A 27,678-nucleotide genomic window follows, 5' to 3' on the forward strand; every position below is an offset into this window, starting at 1 on the left:
TAGGCTCTGAGGATACAGAGAGCACGGTCTCTGCCTCACCACATGTGCATGGTACTAGCAGAGGGAGATGCACAGAGATGCTAACTGGACCATTTCAGTTAATGGGAACTCTGAAGAAAATAAGACCAGATGAGGTGGTAAGTAAAGACACGGCAGGAACAGGCTTAGATTCGGGGGCCTGAGTGGAGGTAACTTGGAGTCATAACCTGGATGTGACAGACACAGCAGACTAGGCAGAGGGACCCAATGCAAAGGACCTGACGCCATCACCATCTGGCTCAACCTTGCCCAACTTCAGGCATTTCCTGTTCCACTCACCTCCACACCTGTAGTAATAATACTCCAAGGGTTTACTGCTCTGTAGGCAGTAAACTATTTTCATACCCATTATTTCATTAGCTCCTCCCACCCACATTATTATATCTGGGTGAGGCAGGTATTATCTCCATTTTACACCTAAAGAAACAGGCTACATACATTTAAGAGATAGTACATGAGTACATAATAAGCAGCATTGTGAGACTATATAATTAACAACATCTGTACTCCAGCCCTACCCAACCCCAAACTGATCCAAAGCAGCTTCCAGATACACCCCATACCAAGGCAAACATGCTGATTCTGAGACAAATGCCCTCTCTTTCCCATACCCCACCTTTACTCAAGTCATCCGTGTACACCAGAAAAACCTGACACAGTGTCAGCAAATAACCAGCACTAGTACGTTTACTCTCCAATCTGTACTCATAACACTACAGATATCACTAATCCATCCTAGCCTTCTAGGCCACCACTGCCAAAGAAAAGCTGGCCCTCACAGGAAGGAAGCCTAATTGGCAGCTCAAACCTAACACCTGTCCTCAACAGCACAATTTGGTTTCCAGCTCCTCCCTTGGCTCCCCTGCACCGAGCTCAGAGTCTGGTACCCAGTACACACTCCATAAATGCTTGTTCTGTGGCTAGGTAAGTGAGTAATCTTGAGCCATGAGTCCCAGAATACTCTTGCACATTGAAACATCCCTCTTTCCTAGGCAGAGGTCACTCTTAAATATGAGATGTGCATATGCTACTCTCTCTACACATTCACACAGGCCCACATTTAAGGGCTTCCTGAAAGCTAGGTCACCTAACAAAAGGGGTGTCTGGGTGGCTCAGTGGGTTAAAGCCTCTGCCTTCGGCTCGGGTCATGATCCCAGGGTCCGGGGATCAAGCCCCGCATCGGGCCCTCTGCTTGGCAGGGAGCCTGCTTCCTCCTCTCTCTCTGCCTGCCTCTCTGCCTACTTGTGATCTCTGTCTGTCAAATAAATAAATAAATAAATCTTTAAAAAAAAAAAAAAAAAAAAGCACAGCCTGGATCATGAAACAAATCAGCTGCAAATATAAAAAATTGAATCAACAATCCCTGTTAGTTTACTTGAGTCAAATGTACAAGTCAGAAGCTGCCCTGCCAACTCCAGATATCTGGCCCCTAAAGGGAAAGGAATGCAGATGAACAGCACAAACCCAGCCGCCGAGGCTTGGGTTACATCATCAGTATTATCTTCTAGATACGGACAGGTCATGACCAACCTACCACAGCAGAAAACTCAGGGGGAGTACTAATCGCATAATTAATTATTATGATGACTACCCTGCCAAAGGCCATGCTATTTATCGCCCTTCCCATGTCCCCTTCTCACTTCCCCATTGGACGTGTGCTTATACTAAGTCATTCCAGACTTAGCTCAAGGGTCTCCTCCACCAGGAAGCCTTCCTGAGTGCCTCCTTATTCTGAACTTCTTTCTACTGCAGCCCTTGACCAAACTCTCCCATTAATGATCTGCTTTAGAGACCGGAGCTCCCACATAACAGGGATCGTACCTCATTCATCTTTGTTGTTCCAGCACCTAGCACAATGCCTGGCTACCGTGGTAATGAGGACTGAGATGCTCGCTGCCCTGGGGGCATGCAGAATACAGATGTGATGGACATTTAGGGGAGAGATGTGTCTCAGGAGATCTTATAGAATTTATAATCCGGACCCAAGCCAGTTAAGACCAGGGAATCACACTGAACACACTTGGCAACCACAGGCACCTACACCTCTTTAGCTCGAGGTGGGCACGTGACAGGCACTGATTTATAACCTCGTCATGCTTAAGTTTCCGTTTCTTCTCATCTTTACTCAGTTGTCTGATCATTCCTGCGAAGCGAAAGGAACACCTGGCACTAGTGGGGCTATTTTCTCACCTCCGGTCTCTCCTATTTCCCAGAATGCTCTCTGCGAACACACGCGGGCATCGCTACGGTGGGTCAGCTGCCTCCATGGCATTTCATCACAGCTAACTTCTACTGCGAGTCAGTGAACTGGGCATGTTTGTAATCAAGTGGGGGAATGTAACAGCAAAAGTTTTCTTTCTTTTTTTTTTTTTTTTTAGAGTACCTGTCAAGGGACACCTGGGTGACTCAGCCCATGAAGCATCTGCCTTCTGCTCAAGCCATGATCACAGGGTCCTGGGATGGAGCCCCGCACTCTGGTCCTTGCTCAGCGGGGAGCCTGCTTCTCCCTCTGCCTCTACCTCCCCTATTTGTACACTCTCTCTTTCTCTCTCTGACAAATAAATAAATGAAATCTTCTTTAAAAATTTTTTTAAATAAATAAAAGCACCAGTCAAGAAAATCACTTCAAATTTTTATGCACACAACTGGTGACCAGATGAACGGATAAATAAAATGTGGTGTTGTCAAGACAATGGGTTATTACTCGGCAATACTGACACACTACGACAAAGAAAAGCCTTGAAAATATTATGCCAATGGAAAGAAGTGAGACCCCAAAAGCCACATGTTGTAGGAGTCCATGAAATGTTAGAGACAGTAAATATTTAAAAACCAAAAGTCAATTAGTGGTTGTCTAAGGCTGGAATTGGGGATTAACTGTCAACTTGCAGAATAGAAAATAGGTATAAGGAAAATGTTCTCAAACTGGGTGTGTTGATGGTTGTACAACACGGATTTTTAAAAATCACCGCAGAGGGCGCATGGGTGCCACAGTTGGTTAGGCAGATGACTCTTGGTTTCCACTCCGGTGGTGATCTCAGGGTCAAGAGATCAAGTCCCACAGTAGACTCGGCACTCAGTGCAGTCTACTTAAGACCCTTCCCCACCCACCACCTTACGTGCACCCTTGTGTGTGTGTCTCTCTCTAAAATAAATAAAAAATTTTCAAAATCACTGCATTGTATACTCACAAGAGGTAGTTTTTTTATGGTATGTAAATTAGACTTCAATAAAGCTCTCAAAAATTAAAAAAAAAAAAAGAAAGAAAGAAAGAAACTTGGTACCTGAGTGGCAGAGTCAGTTAAGCATCCAACTCTTGGTTTCCAATCGGGTGGTGATCTCAGGGTCTAAGATCGAGCCCCACGCTGTGGTCTGCGCTCAGCGGGGAAGCTACTGGAAGTTCTCTCTCTCTCTCTCTCTCTCTCTCTGCCCCTCCCCACCAAACTCAATCAAGCACACATGCTCTCTCCCTCTCTCTTACAAATAAGTAAATCTTTTACAAAAAACTGCCCTTGAGGTGTTCAGTAAAGCCTGATACAGGAACGAAGAAATGGAAAATTAAATACTTTGCTCCTGTTGAATTTAAAACTATCTACCAACACCCACCCAGGTGGACACTGCATGAGCTTAACTAGTTTACTGCAGAAATTCTGCAAGCATTGGTTTTCCTGAGCTCTGACCTGTATTTCAAGACTCCTTATCCTGCCACGGTAATCTATAATAAGGTTCTTAAGAATCCTGTACCCTTTCATGGCAAATGTCAGAACAACTGACAGGATCAGCAATAAAAGCTGCATTTTTACGAACGACATCAAATTAACCTTACGAAAAAGGGCCTATTTCAAAGTGCTCCTTTCACTGTGTTACAGGAACCTTTTGGGGGAAAACTAAGCACATCATGGAAATGGACCAGATTATCCTCATGTGGAAAGCTCTGATGCCAACTGGAATGGAGTCAACTGTACCCATAAAAATCAGCCAATTAACAGCATCAGCCACATGTCAGACTTAGGACAGTACAATCCCCACTGGCCTTTAGAGACTGGGACCCATTTGCAGGGGTCTCTGCTCTACACTTATGTGTAATAAAGTAAATTTTCCAAAGGTTCACCTCCTTTAGCCTGTAAATTTTCCTGGCAGATACCAATTGTGGACCGCAATCTACAAGACAGGTAAAGGTTTAGGAATGAAGAGACTCAAAACATTATCTACACCTGATGAAAGGTTAAACCACTAAGGATCTCACACTGGGGGAACTGGTTCAATAAACAGCTTACAATTGAACACTATTTAGCCCTTAAAACTCATACCAAGAGCTTATAATGAAAAACCCACAAGTTTGTAACATGAAATGAAAAATAAGGACATGAAAAATATATCAAGTATGCTCTCAACTATGCTTAAAAAAAAAAAAAAAATCCTAAAGGGAATTATGTGAAAACATGAAGAGCTGCTTGGTAAAAGAATTGCTGGTGATGTCTTTCTTGCCTTTATGCTTTTCTGAACCTAGCTTCCTTCCAAAACAAGCATTAAAGAAGTATTCATGGGCACCTGGGTGGCTCAGTGGGTTAAGCCTCTGCCCTTGGCTCAGGTCATGATCTCAGGGTCTCCTGGGATCAAGCCCTGCATGGGGCTCTCTGCTCAGCAGGGAGCCTGCTTCCCTCTCTCTCTCTGCCTGCCTCTCTGCCTACTTGTGATCTCTCTCTGTCAAATAAATAAATAAAATCTTTTTTTAAAAAAAAGTATTCATGTCTCAAGAACCAGAAATATTGCTACCTTGCACTACAACAAATGAAGAAATCCAATTTGAAAGTTATGATGAAGGGTGCCTGGGAGGTTCAATCGGTTAAGCATCTGCCTTCAGCTCAGGTCATGATCCTAAGGTCCTTGGATCCAGTCCTGAAGCAAGCTCCTTGCTCAGCAGGGAGCTGTTTCTTCCTCTGCCTGCTGCTGCCCCTGCTTGTGCTCATTCTCTTTCTCTCTCTCTCTGACAAATAAATACAATATTTTTTTAAAAAAAATTTTAAGGGGTGCCTGGGTGGCTCAGTGGGTTAAAGCCTCTGCCTTCGGCTCAGGTCATGATCCCAGGGTCCTGGGATAGAGCCCCACATCAGGCTCTCTGCTCAGCGGGGAGCCTGCCTCCTCCTCCTCTCTCTCTGCCTGCTTCTCTGCCTACTTGTCTGTCAAATAAGTAAATAAAAATCTTTAAAAAAAAAAAATCTACATAAAAATTTAAAAAATAAAAATAAAAGTTATGGTGAGGGAAAAGTGTACAACTATTTTAAATGCTTACAGAGAACTTGAAATAGCATTTTTTACCATGAACCATGAGAGACTGTAGACTCTGAGAAACAAACTGAGGGTTTTGGAGGGGAAGGGAGTGGAGGGTTGGGAGGGCCTGATAGTGGGTATTATGGAGGGCACGTATTGCATGGAGCACTGGGTGTGGTGCATAAACAATGAATCTTGAATCACTGAAAAAATTAAATTATATTTAAAAAAAAGAAGAGGGGCACCTGGGTGACTCAGTGGGTTAAGTCTCTGCCTTTGGCTCAGGTCATGATCTCAGGGTCCTGGGATCAAGCCCCGCATCGGGCTCTCTGCTCAGCAGGGTACCTGCTTCCCCCCAACACTGCCTGCCTCTCTGCCTACTTGTGACCTCTCTCTCTCTCTCTCTCTCTCTGTCAAATAAATAAATAAATAATCTTTAAAAAAAGGAAATAGCAATTTTTAAAAAGCTTAGATTAAAAAACAAATTTTTAAAAATTTAGATTATGTTAAGCCAAGAAAAGCAGATCTTTTTCAAGATCCCTTATTCAAAGATATAGAAGTGTTTCCAACCCCCAAATAAAAAATATTGCAATGAATGAAACTATAACATTAAAATTTTATTTTTTTAAGTACACAAAATGGGGCAAGGGAATTCAATTACAACAGTAACAAAAGTAAAATAAATCCTACTTTTAAACAAGAAAGATAAAAGTCCTACATGAAGAAAAGCATAATATTTTCTTAAAAGGTATAAAGGTCAAAATAAATAGAAATACCATTTTCCTGAATAAGATGTATTAAAGTAAAAATTTCATTAATTAATGCATAAGTTAACTGTGCATATATCAATTAATGTATAAACTGAATACAATTCCAATAAAAATCCCAAGGATTATAGTAATAATTCCAAGGAACTACTTGGCACAGTGTGGTTTTGGGTGCAGGGATAAACATACAGATGGAGTATAGGGAAACTTGTCATAAAAAATCCAAATCCAGGGACGCCTGGGTGGCTCAGTGGGTTAATCCTCTGCCTTCGGCTCAGGTCATTTTCTCAGGATCCTGGGATCAAGCCCCACATCAGGCTCTCTGCTCGGCAGGGGGCCTGCTTCCTCCTCTCTGCCTATGTCTCTGCCTACTTGTGATCCCTGTCTGTCAAATAAATAAATGAAATCTTAAAAAAAAAAATCCAAATCCAAATAAATATGAAAACATTAAATATAATAATAATAGCACTACAATTCAGATGGGAAAAATGGGCTGTTTAAGCAGGGGCAATGACACAAGTGGCCAGCTACAGGGCTGAAAGAAAAGAAAAATAAACTTGTATTTCAAACTCTAGACAGAAAAAAATTCCAGACAGATTAGGAAAAATATAAATGGGAAAAAATAAAACTATAAAAATAATAGAAAAACATACGGAAAAACCTCAGGACAGGATACTCTAAATCCAAAATTTTTAAGGTTCATTCGGGGCGCCAGGGCGGATCAGTCAGTTAAGCATCTGACTCTGGGTCTCAGCTCAGGTCTTGACCTCAGGGCCATGGGTTCAAACCCTGTACTGGGCTCCACACTGGACATGGAGCCTACTTAAAAGAAAAAACGTTCATATTACTAACTGCATAAGATTCTTAACTTTCAATATGGCAAAAGATACCATAAACATGGTAAAACAATAAATTTTCTCCAGAAAATACTTATAGCACGTATTACTGAAAAGGGATTAAAAGCCATAATACATGGAGAGCGTCTACAAAAGGATAAGAGAAAGACAAGCAACTCAAATGATAATGAACTTTTCAACAAGTGAACAAATCATGAAAGGAAGAAATACTGGCCAATAAACAGATGAAAAGATGTTCAGTCTCGCCAGTGGCCAGGAAAGTGTCACAGTATTAAGATACCAATTCAAGAATATAAGCTTTAAAACCAATCACAGACCAAGCATGAATATCTGTAAATAAGCCTTGTTCAAAATATAAATATGAACCACTCAGCTTTCTTCAAAGAGACCAGACAGTACAATTTTTTTAAGATTGTTTAAATTTATTTTTGTGAAAGAGAAAGAGAACGCACACGAGAGGGTGGAGAAGCAGAGGGAGGAGCAGGTACCCCGCTGAGCAAGGAGCCCGACATAGGATTCGATCCCAGGACCCTGGGATCATGACCTGAGCCGAAGGCAGAGGCTTTAACCGACTAACCACCCAGGTGCCCTAGATAGTACAATTTTTTTTTTTTTAAATCCCCATATACTTTGACTCAGGAATCCTACTTCTAGGAATGTATCCTATAAAAATAAAAGCACTACTAATTAAAAAATGATCAAAAAGCATAAACAGACATTTCACCGAAGGGGATATAGGCATACAAGCATGGGAAAACATGTTCAACATCATTAGGGACAAGTAAATTAAAACCGCCATAAGGTATGACTGTACACCTGTAAGAGTGGCTAAAAGAGGAAATCACGACAGTACCAAGTGCTGGCAAGAATGCAGAGGAACTGGATCACTCACATTGTTGGTAGGAAGGTAAATGCACTTTGGCAGTTTCTTATCAAACCAAATATGCAAATATCACCTACCCAACAACTGCACTCTTGGTGACTATCTCAGAAAAATGAAAAAGTTATGTTCCCACAAATAAACCTGTACGTGAATGTTTACAGCAGCATTATTTGCAGTAGCCAAAACCTGAAACAACCCAGATGTCCTCCAATGAGTTAATGAAGAAACAGAGTTTAGTCCCCCACACCATGGAATGGGAATCACACCAAGTGGGGAAAACGCAATCCCAAAAAGTTACACACTGTGTGATTCTGCTAATATACTGCTCTCAGAGTGTCAACATTAGAGAACTGGAGGACAGACTGGTGGTTGCCAGGAGTCAGGGACGGAGAAGGAGGGTACAGGAGGGAGGTGCTGTGGTATAAAAGGTCAGCGGGGGGATCCTGGGACAATGAAACTATTCCATTATCCGACAGTGGGGGTGGACAGCTGTCCCTATGCAGTAACCATGCCGCAAAGAACTACACACACACAGGCACACACAAGTGCACACACACACACACACACACACAGATAAGGACCAGCAAAACTAGGGAAATCTAAACAAATCTATGCTAGGGTTTTATAAGGTGTCATTACTATGGGAAACTGGGAGAAAAGGAAACCAGGGAAGACTGGGTGGCTCAGTGGGTTAAGTAAATGTCTTCGCTTCAGGTCATGATCCCAGGGCTCTAGGATCAAGCAACATGTAGGGCTCCTTGCTCAGCAGGGAGCCTGCTTCTCCCTCTGTCTGCCACTCCCCTTGCTTGGGCTCTCTCTCTCTTAAATAAATAAATAAAACCTTAAGATTCTATTTATTTATTTATTTGACAAAGAGAGACAGTGAGAGAAACACACACACACACACACACACGCACACACACATTTTTATTGTAGCACTGTTTACAACAGCAAAAGCAAAAAAAGAAGTAGAAACAACCTGAATATCCATTAACAGGAAAACAGTAAATAAGTTATAGTACCTCCACACTACAAAACACTACACAGAAATTTAAAGAGAATGAGAGGTCACATCTAATCAACCCTAAGAAGCACCACATCCCCCCCATACATCTTTGAAACCCAGCTGTGCCTCATAACTGATGAAATTATATGAATAAAGTTGACCTTGGTCATGAAGATGCCATTGACAGTAAGTTGCACCATTCTGTTACTTACTGACCTGCAATAATCTCCGTAATACCAGGTTTGAAAACAAAAACATTGAGGTGCCTGGGTGGCTCAGTCAGTTAAGCGTCCAACTCTTGATTTCAACGCAGGTCATGATCTCAGGGTTGGGGATGGAGCCCTACATCAGGTTCTGTGCTGGACATGGAGCCTGCTTAAGATTCTCCCTCTCTCTCCCCCTCTCTTTCTGCCCCTCCCTACCTCTTCCCCCTACTCACATGCTCTCTATTTAAAAAAAAAGGGGGGGGGCAAGTCATAGAGTAATATAAATGGTATAGCTCCCATTTGTGCGCAAGTAGGAGAAAGGAGTGGGTTCCAAAGATTATGTTTTCTCAATCACTGGAACCTTCTACCATCGTTTGAGTAGACTTAAGCATCCCCGAAAATTCATGCAAATTCATCTAGAGCAAGAATCATGAGCACTGAGGCTGAGGGCCCACATCCCAGTGTGACAGCACCAGCATACGAGGGCCCTTCCCCCATCCCTTGCTGGGTCAGGGGTCCCAGGACCTGAGAATCAAGCCAGCCTGATGTTCTCAATGAGTGCTGTGTGCTGTGGCCCAGAGCATGCTCTGTCTGTGCTAAGTAAATGGAATGAAAGCTAACTGCTGCCCAGAGATAAAGGACCAAAAAGATCTGTGAGAAAGACAGCAACCAACTAGAAGAAACTAAAACTGGCTTTAGTTTTAGCTCATAGGCCACAGAAAAATAATTCCAGGTAGATTAAAGACTTAACTGTAAACAATAAAAATCTTACAAGAAAAATTGTTCATTTATTTATTTTTTTAAAAGATTTTCTTTATTTGACAGAAAGATGGAAAGCAAAAGTAGGCACACAAGCAGGGAGGGTAGCAGGCAGAGGGAGAGGGAGAAGTAGGCTCCCTGCTCAGCAGGGAGCCCGATGTGGGTCTCAATCCCAGGACCCTGCGACCATGACCTAAGCTGAAGGCAGACACTTAACTAACTGAGCCACCCAGGCACCCCCACAAGAAAATTTATAAAACACTGCATGCACAATATAACATTGGGAAGATCTTTTTAAAACACTGAAAACTTATGGGGCACCTGGGTGGCCAGACCAAATAATTTTGGGTCATGGACACAAGGTACTCAGAGGGAGGGAGAAGATAAAATAGGGAAAAAAAAGAGGCCAAAAAAAGGTTGACAAAGAACGAGAAAGAATTCAAGCCGGAGAGCAGTGAAAACTCACAAAGCACTGGTCTTCGAGACACTGTTAGTGTGAAGGTGGCAGACAGGCGTGTAAAAAGAAATCAAATAAATGTTCTATCAGAAGAGTCAGAAATGAAAAAAAATAAGCAACGCTTCAATGGGTCAAACCACAATTTCTGACCATTTTCCAAAGTCACTGGTATCAGCCCAGTGGCTATCTTCCCTAGCGCAGACAGACCACCAGCTCTGCGTCTAGACGCAAACACTGCCTGGGGTTCTCTCGGAGAATCAGGAATGGGAGTTGGAAGCCAGGAAGGAATCAGCAGAAGGAGCTGGTTCCACCAAACAGGAAGACGAGAACGGAGAGAACACGGGTCCCTCGACAGGTCCCTCGACGCCGAAGGAGTGAGTAAACAGGAAACAAGGAAACAGAAGTGATGCTAAGCCATGGCCCACAGGCTCTCAAAGCTTGGTCGGGGCACACAGCCTGGGAGAAAGAAAACTCCACTCCAAAGCTTGCTTTAAACCAACAACACACAATTGGTCTGACTTCTGGGCACACCTTAGAGCCAGAGAATGGATGTCTCGTTCTCCGAGTCCTGTCACCACCCTGGGGTGATCAAGGCTCAGTCACAAGGCTTCTCAATCCTTCTGTCTCTCCTCCCAACTGCCACCATTCAGCCCGCCCGCCCACAGTACTGAGCCACCCCACACTGCTCGCCAGAGCCCATCTCACCCTGCCCAGCCCCCCTCCGGCCCTGCCCCTCCTCCGGAAATCCAGCCCTGACTATGTCGCTGTCCTTCTCTGTTCTTTCTCCCACTCACACTACACATCGCACAGCGCACAGGACATGACACGATTTCAGGAGGAACAGAGATGAACGTTTTCATGTTAATCATTTCAATGCTCCAAGAAAGACTATAATGAGCCATCAGTCTTTGATTTCACTGACAGTGTTACTTATGACAAGACCAGAGTAGACAGGGCCTTCACATTCCACCGCAAGCCAGTATCTGGCTCAGATGGTATACAGAAATAGAAAACATTGTGAAAATGGAATGCAAACAGCCGTGGCTTAAGAAATGATACCCTATGGGGCGCCTGGGTGGCTCAGCTGGTTAAGCGTCTGCCTTCAGCTCAGGTCATGATCCCAGGGTCCTGGGAGCAAGCCCCCAACTCAAGTCCCCAAGTCGACTCAGGCTCCCTACTCAATGGGTAGTCTGCTTCTCCCCCTACTCATCCTCTTGCCCTCTTCTCTCTCAAATCAATAAGTAAAATCTTTCTAAAAAAGAAAGGATACCCTAATGGATAAAGTTCAAATACTTCCCTATGACAGTAAGAGAGGAAACTCCTGACTTTTCAGACCACGTTCTCACACCTCCCTACACCATCCCATTGCTACACCTGCTGCCTGGAACTCCCATCCTGCCCATTCGACCACTAAAGACCCGACACTCACCTCTCACGTCTGGACTATGTGATTATTACTACAGGCCACCATGACTGTCCACAATGTACATGCCTATCTGCTGGATTGAATTCGGAGTTCCCTGAGGAGAGCAACCAACTCACCCAGTTTATTAATTTTTCTTTTTTTTTTTTTGTTGAAGATTTTATTTATTTATTTGATAGAGAGATAGAAAGCACAAGTCGGCAGAGCAGCAGGCAGAGGGAGAGGGAGAAGCAGGCTCTCCACTGAGCAGAGAGCCCGATGTGGGGCTCAATCCCAGGACCCTGGGAACATGACCTGAGCTGAAGGCAACCACTTAACCAAGTGAGCCACCCAGGGGCCCCAACCCATACAGTTTATATCCCCAATGCCAATGTAGGGATCTACAGACAGACATCTGTTGGGTGGCGGAATTAATGAGCAAGGAGTCTAGCCTTCAGTTTCCAAATTAGCCAAAACACCGGTATGTCCAGTCATAGGAAGAAAAAGTATCGAGTCTTGGTAAGTTCCTACCGGCTATGCCAATCAATCACTGTTCCATCTTGGGAAATGGGGACTGTCATGATCATCTGGCCTTCCAGATGACACAACAGAGCCCTGGAGAAGCGAAGTCCAAAATTACACAGCTGGTGATTAGTGATTTGTGGCTGGGGTGGGCCTCTGATATCAAAGCTCATACTTCATGCTCACGGTCTCTCCACCATCAAGACAGTGACCAGGAGGATCCTGGCAATGAGGGTGCTTACATATTGTTTCCCATGGGCCAAGCACTATTTCCCATAGCCATCAAAATAAACAATATAACTGCTTATTACAAACCAGACAAATGTAGCTATTTATTACAAACAAGGAAATGTGCTCAGATTTGCTAAATGCCTTAGGACTACCAGTAGCTAAAAATAATCTTTTCCAAAAAAGCAATCTACTCATTTGATCGATACAGTAAAATAAAAGAATATGCAATGTGGAACTATCTATGACAGATCCTCAAAGTGGAAATGAAGTGGTCAGGACAGGGAGGAGAGATAATCTCACTAAGGAACCCCAAGATCTTCTGCAGGAAGAGAAGAATTAGAATATCCAGTCAACACCTCAGACTAGTAGGTTGGTAAGAAATCTATGACAAACTGAAGACAAAAATCACATGATGAACATGCAGAGACATTTAAAAGAGAAAAAGGAATGCTTGGAAAAGCCATTTGGTTTCACAAGTGTCCAGGGGAATACACATACGACCGTTTTCAACTATGCTGAGAATAACATTAGGGAAGCACAAAGGGCAGCTGGTTTTGTTTTATATCTTCCTGAAAAGTTCAGAAATGTTTCTAATTCCTCACAAGTAAAGAAAAATCACCAAAACCAATCACTCTTCCCTGGAAAGCTTTGAAAGGAGGGGAAAAGCTCCTGACTTCTTCTGACACAGTCACCTAAAGGGTCACAAGAATGTACATGTCCTCAATGTTCTGAAACAAGCACCCTAAACCAGCCCACTGCCTCCCTGTAACGGCAGTGAGACCCTGCGTGCAGAGAATATTCTCGAAGTGCAGAGATACTTTATATGAAATTACAGCGAAAGTAACAAAAGCTAGCAATTTCTGGAAACTTACTTGCCACCAGGCGCTGTTGGAAAGGCTCCACATAAACTAACTCACAAGCCCCCCAAGTCAGGATGGTAGGGGCTGTACCCATTTACAGATGAGGACGTCAGAGCACGAGAAAGACAAAACTTGCCCACAGACCGACATCACTCGGGACGGGCCACACCAAGATTCAAACTCCCAGCTTCAAATCCCACGCCACCTTCCGCCACCCCGCAGCTGGGGCTGCTGTTTACGATTCCCACGAGAAACTTCCAGATTGTGCTCGGTAATCCCACGTGGGAAGAAGATGCTTCTGTAGAACAATAACGTATCTAGCCCTGGAGGTACCCTCCAGTGCCTGCTGAGTTCTTCAGCCATTATTTCTAGAAGGCAAATCATTCAAAAACTACGTCACAGCCTCGTCATCAGCCAGCGTGACAGGCAGTCTGCGGAATAATTGTAACGAAGCACAGGAATGGGTCTTTGCTCTTAGGGGAACACGGAGCAGGAGAACAATGCATGCATTTCGGGGCCCAGTGACTGCCCCTACTTCCTCCAGGGGAGGTTTCTAAGAACAGAAGCTGATGAAACAAGCTCTGCCTCTAATGTCCCCACATGTAAAGGGTGATGGACACTTCACACAAGGACTGGTGCCTTTTGCTGTGGAATCTCGGAAAATCAAACAAATCTCCCTCCTACACCCTCACGCTTTGCATCTGGCATGAGCCCAACAGTGCTGCTTATCGTGGAGACCCAGACGCTACACACTGCTTCAGACAGGCCAGACTTCAGTTCTTCGCAAACAGCCAGGCAGCTTTGGCTTCATCTGAGGATAGGCACTGTTTGTTTTGAGTCTGCCTCGTGTTTTCCATATAAAGGAGCCTGTTTTGTTGTTTTTTTCTTTTTTAAGATTTTATCCATTTATTAGAGAGAGAGAGAGATCACAAGTAGGCAGAGAGAGAGGGGGAAGCAGGCTCCCCGCTGAGCAGAGAGCGTGATGCAGGGCTCAATCCCAGGACCCTGAGATCATGACCTGAGCCGAAGGCAGAGGCTTAACCCACTGAGCCACCCAGGCGCCCCAAGAAGCCTGTTTTAAAGGGGGAAACTGGGGCGCCTGGGTGGCTCAGTGGGTTAAGCCGCTGCCTTCGGCTCAGGTCATGATCTCAGGGTCCTGGGATCGAGTCCCGCGTCGGGCTCTCTGCTCAGCGGGGAGCCTGCTTCCTCCTTCTCTCTCTCTGCCTGTCTTTCTGCCTACTTGTGATCTCTCTCTGTCAAATAAATAAATAAAATCTTAAAAAAAAATAAATAAAGGGGGAAACTACCACTCTTGTACATGGAAAGCCAGCATCATGGGTAAGCACAGAGTAAATATAAATGCAATTAAAGTATTAAATTCTGTCTCTGCCCCTCTGCCAGAGGAAGACTGAGCCTGAAGCCTCTGTTTAAAGGGGAGGAGGGGGGTGCTGGAGACATACTACTTTGAAGTGGAGGGTAGTGTTGTTTTTGTAGGTCAGAAGGATCAAATATGAGCAATTTCATCGAATTCAACCTAACGATAAAAAAGTCTCACCACCAAGATCATTGAGACTGAAAAAGAAAAGGCAAACCACTGAGCCACTAGGCAACTGAAAGGAATCTAACACCGTGACATTTAACGCTTAAAATCATGTTACACGTGCAGTGAAACAAATCTCTCATTTAGGGAAACTGTGTGTTAGAAAACCAGGAGGGGGTGTGTGTCAGAGAATGAACACCGCAGCAAGAAACAAAGCCTGTCTCCAGTCCCGCTCTACGACCCACAAACTATATGACCCACAAACCACGTGACCCACCCAAGCAGAGTCTGTGCCCGCAGCACCAGTGTACTAGGAACTAAGTTAATGCTGCATAAATGACCAGCCTCCAAGTTTCTACACTGGTAAAAGTAGGGAAGTCATCCCCGCTCCTGCTTGTCTATAGGGTCATTGCAAGGATCAAGTGAGATATGAACTTTTTTAAACCACACAGTACTGCCACAAGAAAGACTGTCACTACAAAGCAGTAGCAATAGGGGACAGCTCTTGGGCACTGTGGGCAGCCCGTGTACATAATAGCCACCTTCATCACAGCACCCAGATTTCATTTGAAGGTTTATTTCTTCCTCAATGGATCCTGTCTTGAGATGATGAACCCAAGTAGACATCTTTTTCTTTTAAAGATTTTTTTATGTATATATTAGACAGAGAGAGAGAGAGAGCACAAGGAGGTAGAGAGCTAGGCAGAGAGAGGGGGCTGAGCAGGTATGGGACTCCTGGGATCAAGTCCCAGAGAGGGGGCTGAGCAGGTATGGGACTCGATCCCAGGAACCTGAGATCATGACCTGAGCCGAAGACAAAGGCTTAACCCACTGAGCCACCCAGGTGCCCTCCAAGTAGACATCTTACACTGAGCAAGCCAGTGGGCTCCCAGGAAGCTCCTTCACCAACTCCTCCTCCTGGTGGCCAGGAGGGAAATCCTCCTACCGGAGGTGGGGAGGGGGTCATGTGACCTGAGACCGGCCAAGCAGGTTTCCTCCCCAGAAAGTCAATCTTGAGCAGAATGAGAGTCACTTCAGCAGCAGAACTTTTACCATTCCTGCCAGAAGACCATTTCTGGGCCTCTGTTTCCAACTTAGGAGGCTTCCTTCCAAAGCTGTCTTGACTCTTTCCTGTTTCCAAACCTGGCTGGCCCTCAACTCTGTAAGCTCACAACTTCCTTAACTAGAGTGGATTTCTGTTGCTTGTTTCCAAAGAGCCTTGGCAGAAACAGCTGTGACCATCCCTTCAAGGGTTCCTACTGACGTTCATTCAACCAACGGGAATTTAGCTGTGACCATAGGCCGCCAGGCCCAGTCATGCACAGAACTTTGCCTAGGACAGTCAATTTAAAATGGCATTCAAAGATAACACTTGGCCTTTTAAGAAAAAAATCCCTTGCAATTACCCATTATGTCTCAGCGGACACTGGTTCTTAGCCTTCCTGCAGGAGAACGATGCAGGAAAAGACAAAACTAAGGAGCTCCATCTTCCAAATGGGGCTGAGAACTATACCCAGAGTTACATGGAAAGAAATCTCCCATCTTCGCTTGTTCCCTGAGAGCAAAAGAGAACGTCGATAAGGCTCACTGATTCACACTTGAGCCTCCCTTCTATTTGCAGACTGCTCGCCCCATCACCAGGCAGCACGGGCAGGAGTCACAGCTGAGTGATGACTGTCCCCACCAGACTTCCTTCCCCGTAGAGTGAAATTAACACCGACCTGCTGGCACTTCGACACACAGTCTTTGACTTAATCCTCCCAACTGGCAGGGTAGATGTGATCCTGATCACCTTCTCAAATGTGTGGGTTTTCCCCCACGCCACCAAGCAGTTCTCTGATATCAGCTGGGTGTCCTACAACTCACCTCAATCCTGATGCCATCTACCCGGAGACAGCATCAAATCCCACAGGTGAAGAACTCAGCTCTGTAAGACGACACCCATCCCCCCTACTTCAGAGGCATCTACCCGGAGACAGCATCAAATCCCACAGGTGAAGAACTCAGCTCTGTAAGACGACACCCATCCCCCTACTTCAGAGGCATCTACCCGGAGACAGCATCAAATCCCACAGGTGAAGAACTCAGCTCTGTAAGACGACACCCATCCCCCTACTTCAGAGGCATCTACCCGGAGACAGCATCAAATCCCACAGGTGAAGAACTCAGCTCTGTAAGACGACACCCATCCCCCTACTTCAGAGGCATCTACCCGGAGACAGCATCAAATCCCACAGGTGAAGAACTCAGCTCTGTAAGACGACACCCATCCCCCCTACTTCAGAGGCTGGTCACAAGCCCAGGTTATCACCTGCATTTCTGACCAACTGGCTATGTATCTCGAAGATTCCCACAAACTCCTCTGTGGGTTAATCGGCCGGAGTGGCTCACAGACCTCAAAGAAGGATTTTACTTACTAGATTACTGTATATTATAAAAGGATGTAACTCAGGAACAGGCACGTGGAAGAGATGCGTAAGGCCAGGTAAGGGAAAAGAACATGGAGCCTCCATGCCCTCCCCAGGAACACCTGTCCCCGCGCCTCCACATGCTCACCAACCCAGAAGCTCTCTGAGCCCCATCCTTTTGGGGTTTTACAGAGCCTTCATTACATAAGCAGGATTGATTAAGTCATTGGCCTTTGGCAACTGAACTCCATCTCCAACCTCCCTCCTCTCCCCAGTGGTGGGGGTGCTGGGAAAGAAAGTTCCAACCTTCTGATCCCAGCGTTGGTTCTCCTGGCAACCGGCCCCCAACCTTTGGGACTCTCTAAAAGTCGGTTTCTAAAAGTCACATCAAAAGACACCTTTATGGCTCTTATCACTTTGGGAATTCCAGGGGTTTTAGAGCTCAGTGCCAAGAATGACCAAGAACAAATATAAATACTTCCTGAGCCATGGTATAGAGCAAGGAAAAAAGATCCAAATGACCAGAACTTGGGTTGGGGGATGGAGAATTGGTGTCAGAGATCTGAAGATTTCCCTAACAATTATTAAAAGGCTTTAAAAACAAATAAAACAAGACATAAATAGAAAAGGCCAGGCCAGGGTAGCTGGAGCAAAGAGCGAGACTGTGTTCGGGATGTGAGTCTTTTTCCAGAGAGCAAAGAGAAGCTAGGGAAGGCTCTCCCCCGGGGAGGGGGGCGGGGGCAGGGGTGACAGGAAGGCTCATGCATGCTGCAGAAGACTCTTTGTGCAGAGGACGCAGGACAAGAAGGAAAAGAGCAGTCCGTCTCTGGCAGCCGCCCTGTGGGCGATGTGGTGCCTGAAACAAGAGGACAGCAGGGGAGCTGGAGAGAAGAGAATCCATTTGAGATCACTTGTGGGGCCCGGACAGTTGTCAGCGGTGGAGAAGAAAGGGGACTCAACTATCTTTTCAGACCCCACAACAAAATGTTCACAGACTTTCCCTCTTGAGGTTGAGCTAACCCCCAGAATAAGGACAGCGATGTAGCCTTTCCTACATGAAGGTCGTGCCACCTTTCCCCAAACACATTTCAAAGATAAGACCAAAACTGTTATTGAGAAGGAACTCTCAAGTGAGGGGAAAAACTAATTTTTTTAAACCCAGCTTCAATATCAACAAAATCACTAAATGTGCTGTAACATGGGGAGAACAGACTCTGGAGCCCTAGAAACTGGGGTCCCACGTGCAGGTCTAACTTTCTCAGATGCCCCACTGAAGCTGGATTTGCCTACCTCTCTGTGTCTCTTTCCTGATCTGTAAAGAAGGAATAACACCACCACTCCTCCCAGTCCTGTCCCAAAGACGAGGCATCAGCATGAATCCGGAGCGGCCAGAAGAAGCCATAGCGGTTACTATTAATATAAAGCAGCAATCTCCTTTTAGCCTTGAACTACAGCTCCTATTGAAGAAATTAACTTTTTAACTTCTACTATAAAACATATCGCTGCACCCAATAAAAATATTAGTAGTAAATTCCATTATATAAAAACACATTAATCTAACACTTAGAGATGGATTCTCTCTCTCAGGAAAAGAACTGGACAATCATGGGGAAAAAAAAAGTGAGGAAGAAGTCCTAAATCCACACACCCACACACATCCACACGGATGCACACGCGCACACACTCACACGCTCGTGCGCGCACACACAGCTGTCTTGGACGGGATGGAACGCTACATTATTTTTTTTTTTTTTTAAAGATTTTATTTATTTATTTGTAAGAGAGAGAGAGAGTGAGAGCAAGCACAGGCAGACAGAGTGGAAGGCAGAGTCAGAGGGAGAAGCAGGCTCCCTGCGGAGCAAGGAGCCCGATGTGGGACTCGATCCCAGGACGCTGGGATCATGACCTGAGCCGAAGGCAGCTGCTTAACCAACTGAGCCACCCAGGCGTCCCGGAACGCTACATTATTGATTAGTAAGGCTCCCAGATAATTCTGATGCAGGGAGACCTTGCATCCCCAAATCAGGACCTCTGTGCTGACCAGGGCCGGGCCCCAGAGTGGCGCCTCGGGAGAATCTGATGCAATAAACAGACTCGAGAGCTGACGCCACAAGGATGTGCTGAGAAGCAAACATGACGGGCATGAAATGTCCATGCAAAACGCTGAGAGTTACACACCAGAGGAGTCGCCTTTCTGCCCTCAGGGCTCAAACCTCATGGTGGCTCAGATTTTTAAACACCTGACCATGGCACGAAGCAATGCTCACATTCACCGGGACAGTGAGTCTTTCCTGAGCACCTTCTCCATGCTTCCAGACACCGGGGATACTGCCACGATTAAGTCAGCAAACATCCCTGTCCGCAGAGAGCTGACATTATGACATAGAGAGGCAGAAATCAACAAAATAAAAAAGCCTAACAGTCTGCTGTTGGTGCTAAGTGTTAGGGAGAAGAACTAGAGGGAAAAAGAGACAGAATAAAGGAGGGGTAGAATTTTAAGTCTGCACCAGTTCAAACAGTCCCGGCAGCTTCTATTAACATGTAGCACTCCAGGCTTTGCTCGAGGCTGGTCAAGTATGGCAGACTCGGGTCTGAAAGGACAGACAGGGGACTGGCTCTGCTGGGCGGCGGGGGGGCTGTTGGCCAGGCTCCAGGATGAGCCAGATGCTGATCAAGCGAGTTCCCTTTCTTCCCTTCCTTTGCGGGAATGCTCCTCCTGCCGCCGTGAATCAGGCCGGAATGACTTCACAGAGCAAAGCCTGCGTGTCTCTTACCTTTGCCAAAACATTTCCGGCTCCTCCCAGTCAATGTGAGAAGCTCACGCAATTACATCAGCCCTTCCTGGGTCATGGTCAATGGCAATTTTCAGGACGTTTTTCTTTTTTTAATCATAAAGGAAACACATGATCGCAGTAAAAGATATGAAAAATATCAAAAAGTAGAAGGACTCCCAATATTCTCAACCCCAGGATTACTTCTGTTCACGCTCTGGTGTGTGTTTCACCGGAGTGGTGGTTTAACATCGCAGGCATTACTCTGTATCCACAGAACTTTGTATCTTACTCTTTGCATTTTAACTGCATACATAATTTGTAAATTACCACATAGGCATTTCTCTGCTTAAAACAAATGTTGTATGGATGTCAATTTTATTTATTTATTTATTTATTTTTTAAGATTTTATTTATTTATTTGACAGAGAGAGACACAGCGAGAGAGGGAACACAGCAGGGAAAGTGGGAGAGGGAGAAGCAGGCTCCCCGCTGAGCAAGGAGCCCCATGCGGGGCTCGACCCCAGGACCCTGGGATCATGACCAGAGCCAAAGGCAGACGCTGAAGGACTGAGCCCCCCAGCCAACCCCCGACAGTGTTAACGGCTACTTAACATGCCGTCCTACTGACCCACTGCACTTTATTAACCACCATTTAGATTTCAGAGTTGCCATCGTGATCAATTACCCTGAAAATAACTTTGTGCAGAAAGGTATTTCAGGTAATTCCCTCAGAATGGACTGCTCGAGGGAGGGAGTTATCACCGGAAGCTGCAAACACTCCAGACAGGTAATCCCAGCGTGGGTGTACAGATCCCCCAGACTGAATCACCACACCGTGCGGCTGCAGAGGCAGAACACAGAAGCTAGTCATGCCCGGCCACCATCTGGTCTTGACAGTAAATGGTTTTAGAAGGGACATGTTTACCTGCTGTCGGAATCCGAGGCGATCTCCTTTCTTCCTCCAAAGCGGATCTGGCACTGCAGGGAAAAAGAAGCCACTGAGATCAGCAGTTGGGACAGGACACTGAGACATCACACACAGCCCGCACAGGCTTTCAGGAGCCTGGGACACACAGGGCCACGAACCCCAGGTGCCCTGGGTGTCAAGCCAAGATGTGAAATGGTGGACAACCCAGCCTTCTAGCCGCTGCTTACAGGAAGCCCTTATCTCCCACACGTACAGAGGGGAGCCTTGTGGGAAAACAACACCAACAGGAAAACAAAAGCACACAGCCTTCTGCGAATGATCTAGGAAGCTTCTTCCCTATGTCAGCAGCTGGCTGAACAGAGAGCTCCCAAAGGGACAATTAAAACTTACACAAATCTGTGATGATGGGTGCCTTTGGAAAGGGCCCCAAAGTTGTTATGACTGCGTATAAAATTAAGGCAGTATGATTCAAGCTTCAATCATGTCATCCGGTTGAGCTGAATGACAGTTCACCCAGTGGGTACAGATAAAAGCAAACCATTCTTTCTTCTTTAATTGTGGTAAAAAAAAAAAAACAGGTAACATGAAATTCACCCTTTTAACCATTTTTAGTTATATACCATTCAATTCGCATACTGTATCACCATCAGCAGTAGCCACCACTGTCTTTTAAAGATGTGGCATCTCCTCTGTGGACGGCAGGAAGATGTGGCATCTCCTCTGTGGGCGGCAGGCTCACAAGATTCCAGAACTTATTCTCCAAAGAATGAATGAATGAGTGAATGAATGAATGATTTTAGTGTATGTGCTGCCGAAGCAAGCACTGAATGAATGATTTTAAATGATACCTATGTCAAAACTCATGGAACTGCATACTTTAGTGTATTTTATTGTATGCCTCAGTTATTCCTCAGGAAGACTGACTTCTACAAGGTCTGTGTGCAACACTTTCATCCCCCCAAATCCTAACAACAACAATAATAACAGCAGCAGCTCCGGGCATGGGCTCAAATGTATTCTGGTTTAATGGCTACATTTGAAGCAGTTCTACTTGCCTCTTCATTTTCTTATTCCATTTCCCACTTCTGGGACAAAGAAATTCATGTGGGCTCTGTACTTAACTGCTGGGCCCTTTAGCTCCTTGAACAAATGCAATCTCCTCGACAGCCCTCTGGAGAGCAGCGACCCGATGACAGAGAAGGGGGATGCCCAGAGAGGCTGGAGGAGCTGGCCCAGGACACACAGCCTTGAGATGAAGCTGGTCCTCGGCTCCGGCTTCACCAGAGCCTGTGTCCTTTCCAGCACACACCACACCAGGATGCCTAGAGGCCCGGGAGACGCCAAGTTCTCAGAGTTCACATCAACACTGGACACGCGTTTCTACAAAACTATTTACCTCCCTATGTGCTGACTTTATACACAGCACTGTCAGTCACACCCTCCAAAATGTGAGCGACCTAGAATTCCCAGCGCTGGATCCCAGTTCTGCTACTTATTGCCTCCAACTCCTTAAGCAAATGGTTGGCTCTTTCCGAGCTTCGGCTGCTTTGTCCATAAACTGGAAAGAACTGCAGGAACCATCTCACAGGGCAATTGGAAGGATTAGAGGGCAAGCGCTTAGCAGAGAGCCTGGCATGGGACTTCCACAGGTGCAGTTAATGACGCGTGTCTGGCACATGCAGGCAAGCACACCGAAGTCAGCCTCGTGTCCCAGCTTGCTTCCACACTCAGCCAAAAGCCAGTATCAAAAATCACGTCAAGCAATCGGAGCGGAGCCCCCCTGGAGGAACCACGCGCCCCCAGGCATGGCTTCCTTCCTCCTGTGCATCTCTGTTCTTGTGCCCACAGGGCACTAACTCTAGCCACCACCTCATAGTACAGTTGCTCTAAAACACAACTGTGTGGAAGTGAGACTCTGAAACTGACATCAGTGCCCTTCTTAAAGGGACATCACAAAGGACGGAGTCCTCCAAAGGCATCAGAAAGTCAGGACACTCCGAGCCTCGAGCCTCGCAGCTCCCAGAAGAAAAGTGGAAGTAGGTCCATGCACACGGGGAAGGGCAGAAAGGACTTGGACATGCACTGCCTGAAAGTGTTACTGGACCTCACAGTCAAATGGGAGCTTTCCTCTTACCTGTTTCACGGCATCCAACAGACGCTCCAGCAGAAACTGTCTTTTCAGGTCATTGTTCTGTGATCCTAAAATGCAACGAGGCTTCATTAGTTCTGTTAGACATAAGCGTTCTGCCAAGACTTCCTGCCACTGTCCCCAACTGGCATCAGCCTCCTCTGTAATGAAGGCGCCAAAAACCTACACCCTTACAGTGAAGTTTGGCCATCTGCCTATCGCTACATCATAGGAAAGCAGCTCAATGCATGTCCCCCACATCTGAAAACTGTGTCCAGAAAGGTCTAACTCAGGGTTTCTCAACCTTGGCGCCACTGACGTTTGGGCCAGATCACTCTCTGTGGTGGGGGCTGCCCTGTGAAGTGCAGGAAGCCTACAGCATCCCTGGCCTCTACCCACCAGACCATGAGCAACACACGCACGTGCGCACGCGCGTGCACACACACACACACACACACACGCACACACCCCATAGCTGTGGCTACAGAAATGTCTCCGGATACTGCACAACTGTCCTCTGGGGGACAAAACTGCCCCCAGCTGAGAACCAGCAGTCTGCCTTACCAGGCCGGTTCCCTAGCGTGCCAGGCACTGCCCATCGGCTGACCTCGCCGTCAACTCCAGCATCCTTTCCCATGCCACCTCCCACGATACAAGCTGAAAGGCCTAATTAGTCTTCTGTTAGAAGGCTGACCTTAAGAAGTTCTAGCTGACGAGATGTAAGAGAAGGGCACTGGGAGGGCTCGGGGAAAACCATGCCTTCCTGAGTTTAAAAAAAAAAACACGCTAATGGCTTCATTCCTCCTTCCACCCCTCACACCTTCATCATAACCATGGTTGGGGGTGGCGGGGGTGGTGGCCAGAGCAGCACCGTGCAGCCATAAGCAACAGCCCCCGGGAAGGCCAAGAGAACTGCACAGACACGCCATTTCACTGCTGAGCCAATACTAGAAACCTCCCCCAACTCACAGAGCAAACAACCCTGTTTGCTCAAACCACTGGACACCGGGCTGTTACTTGCAACCAAAAGCATTCCTAGTCGATACACATGGCACGCACCGAACTTCCATTTGAAACGGTGTGAGGCAGGGACACTTCAGAGCACCAAGCAGAGCGCTCTACAGCTACACCTGAGGGCCAATAGGAGGCCCGGGGACTCCAGTCAACAGAGACACGGCTCTGGACAGAGAACACAGTCATTTCCAAGGAGACTCAATTCAGGAGCACAAGAGCAAACGCCCCACACCACAGGCCCCGAAAGGCCAGCAAGCTGCTTCTCGCTTGGGCAATTTACCGTGGGCTTCACCAGGAAGTCCCAGCAGGGCCTCACCGCAGAGGTGGTGAGTGATTCATCTGAGTTATATCAGGGCCACTCAGTTGAGCACAACAGTGGCCACGTGTGGAGCACATCCTGCACGCCAGGCCCTGAGCGCCCTGCCAGCATCACGTCATGTCATTTCTACAGTCCCCGGACAAGTGAAGTATTAGGATCCCCACACTGCAGATGGGAACCTGAAGCCCAGAGACGATGGCAAGCGTGTGCACTGACCCACTGGGTATTTATTTGACTTCTACTGTGTGCCAGGCAATGTGCTGAGTGCTGGGGACATGGGAGCGAAATGGTATGGAAGAACCAGCCTCCCAAGGTGCAAAAATCACACCTGAGTAACCTAAACTGAGATGATGTCAGAGTCATACCAGGAAGAAAAATCAAACAGGGTGATGAGACAGGGAGGAAGGAAGAGGGCCCCACTCACCAGGGCAGCGGTGGAAGGCCTCTCCACACAGGTGACATGTGAGCTGAGTCCTTTATAAAGAGAAAGAGCAACCCCGGAAAGGCATGGGAGCCCAGCTTTCCAGGCAGAGCAGATAGCCAAGGCGGATGCCCAGCGGCAGGAACAAGCTTGGCTTCTGGTCTCCCAGGACCAGAAGGAAGTCTGCTGTGACTTGAGCAAAAAGCAAAAATGAGGAAGGAAAGATTAGACAGGCAGACAGGGGCCAGTCACAAAGGGCCTCGTGAATCAAAATAACAGGTTTTGTTCTAATCTGAATATTGTCTGGTGGAACTGTGATCCTTACCCAAGACAGTGCCCCTTGAAAGTCTGTGTGGGGGCCACCACACAAGTCTCTTGCCTCGCTCCAGGCACACAGATGAAACCAGGGTGTAGACACGCCACAGACATACAGTGACAGCAAGTGACTTTCCGAACGCTGTCATTGCTATTTTTCTTGGAAGGGTTTTGAGAAAGGGGGTTTGAGAAAGGCCACACTGGAGTGTCATTCAGGATGGCTGGAGACCCCCCCCACACCATGCCCAAAGCCCCCCAAACTTCTCCTGATGCCCATAACTATCAGTACGTCCTACTTTTTGGTTCAGCAGGTTTAGCTTCTGCTCTTCTCTTGACACCAGGATGAACAAGTGAGACTTGCTTTCTTCCTTCTTCCAAGCACTGCATCCAACAACGCTACCTGCCCTTGGGCAACGCCAGCTGGAAACCTGACAAGGTTTTTCACCCTGAGATGCTTTGCGATATATATATATTTTTTGATCATAGAAGTCATTTATGTGATAGAATTATTATATGACCCAGCGATTCCAGATATGAGCAGACACCCAAAAGAATTGAAAGCGGGTTCTCAAAGAGATACTGTACGCCCACATTCACAGCAGCATCATTGACGGTAGCTGAGACGGGAAAGCAACCCAAGTGTTGATTGACAGACAGACGGATAAGCAAAATGGGGTGTGTCCACACGATGCACCATTATTATTCAGCCTTCAGAAGGAAGGAAATTCTGCACAATGCCGCATGCATGAGCCTTGAGGACATTAGGCTAAGTGAAATAAGCCAGTGCCCAGAGAGATAAATAATACATGATTCTACTTGTAAGAAGTAGTCAAAATCAGAGACAGAAATTATGATGGTGTTTTCCGGGGACTGGCGAGAGGGAGGATGGGGAGTTAGTGTTAATGAGGACAGAGTGTCAGTTTTACAGGATGGAAAGAATCAAGGGGATGAGCAGCGATGCGGGCCACACAACAGTGTGAATGTATTGTGCGCCTAAGGTGCTTAAGACGGAGAATTTCGTTATGTGTATTTTACCACGATAAAAAAGTAACTCGTGTAAAAAAAATAACTCTAAATCAGGAAAACAAGTACAATGAAAATAAAAATCTCAGGGCGCCCGGGGGGCTCAGTCGGTTAAGCGCCGGCCTTCTAATCGAGTCCCGCATCGGGCTCCCTGCCTCTCCCTCTCCCTGTGAGGCTCCCCCCACCCCTGGTTGTGTGTTCTCTCGCTCTTTCTCTCTCACTCTCTCAAATAAGTAAATAAAAACATTTTAAACATTAAAAAAAAAAAAAAAAAGGAAAGGAAAAATCTCCATCATCTCATTACTGATCAATTTTAGGGCAGTGATTCTCAAACTTTCATATTTACATGAAATCTCTTGGGCTCTTGTTAAAGACAGGTTCTGATTCAGCGGTCTGGGTGGGGCCTGGGGCTAGGTATTTCTCACTAGTTCCCGGATGCTACTGAAGCTGCTGGTTCCAGGTGCGCCCTCGCACAGCAAGGATTCTGCACCCTACCCTTCCTGATATGCAAGATGATCCCTGATCTTGTCTACAGTATCTTGATCCACTGCTCTTTCTAGATGAGATGTCAGCAGCCTCCCCTGCCTCACCTGGCAAAGCCTCTCATTGTGGTGGGAAGAAAAGCCTATTCACTACAGAGGAACGATCCGAGGCTGCACAGCCCTCAGCCCTCCACTCACCGTCCCTGGCTGCAGTCCCTCTGCAGGTGAGAAGGGTGCCTGACCTCAGCAGAGGCACCAGGGGCCGTCCTGGCCCTAACTGGGGCTTCAGAAAAGGGAGGCTCAAAAGGTGCAAGGGAGCACAGGTGGGCGTGGGAGCATGTGCACCCAGCAAGAGGTGCCTGGGAGGCCATGGCCATGAGGAGCAGCGGAAGGAGGACCAGTGGGAAGTCACAAGGCATCATGAGTTCTCGTCCCAGCAAAGCCGCTTGCTGGCCATGTGACAGGGACAGTCACTTCCCTTCTCTGGGCACTGGTTTCTGCATGAGATCATACTCTCCTAGCTCTGCAGTTAGGAACATGGGGCCCCAGTGCAAACAGGCAGGTAAAGCAATCTGTGTTACCAGGGTCCTTCCTGCCTCCTTCCAATGACCAAGGGGACATGACACCACCCTGCCAGTGCCAGGAAGAACCCCCCAGTCTCAAATGCTGCAACCAAAGAGGAGAGCAGGGAAGCAATGCCTACCCACTGAGCCTCAACAGTGGGGAAGCCATGAAGTGACTGACATTCCTTGACGTAGGAAACGTGGCTCACATTCACCAGAGCATTGAGGCTCAGCGTGGAGCACCCAAGGCCATTCCCATGGGAAGTACCCAAGGACAGATTCAGTGGCAAGTCCACTAGCTTTAGGCTCGGCCATCTGCTAAATCTTGCTGGCTCTCCAGCCCTGCAAAACCCTCCAGTCAAGCCCCACTGCCACTCAGGGATGATTTCTCGGTAATTCTCTGTGAGGGGAAGCCCCAGCCTTCCCGGCCTCTTCCTTTTCCAAAGGCGGCCCTCCGTGCACACTACTGACCACATGTGCCACAACAGGCTTCTTTTGAATTT

General features: G+C 46.6%; 1 protein-coding gene across 4 annotated transcripts in view; it reads right to left on the reverse strand.

The window, feature by feature from the left end:
• SNX29 (sorting nexin 29) overlaps positions 1-27,678 on the reverse strand; it is a 476,556-nt gene that overhangs the window by 433,587 nt on the left and 15,291 nt on the right. For all 4 annotated transcript variants that reach the window (XM_045072007.1, XM_045072010.1, XM_045072009.1 and 1 more), the window contains exons 2-3: positions 23,045-23,109; positions 20,908-20,960 (exon numbers count right to left, since the gene is read on the reverse strand). In XM_045072007.1, the coding sequence (XP_044927942.1) occupies positions 20,908-20,960; positions 23,045-23,109 (118 nt within the window). The remainder of the gene's footprint in view (positions 1-20,907; positions 20,961-23,044; positions 23,110-27,678) is intronic.

The sequence above is a fragment of the Mustela putorius genome, unplaced genomic scaffold (genome assembly GCF_011764305.1).
Source record: "Mustela putorius furo isolate JIRA1106 unplaced genomic scaffold, ASM1176430v1.1 tig00004007_pilon_pilon_pilon, whole genome shotgun sequence".
Classification (NCBI taxonomy): Eukaryota; Metazoa; Chordata; class Mammalia; order Carnivora; family Mustelidae; genus Mustela; species Mustela putorius.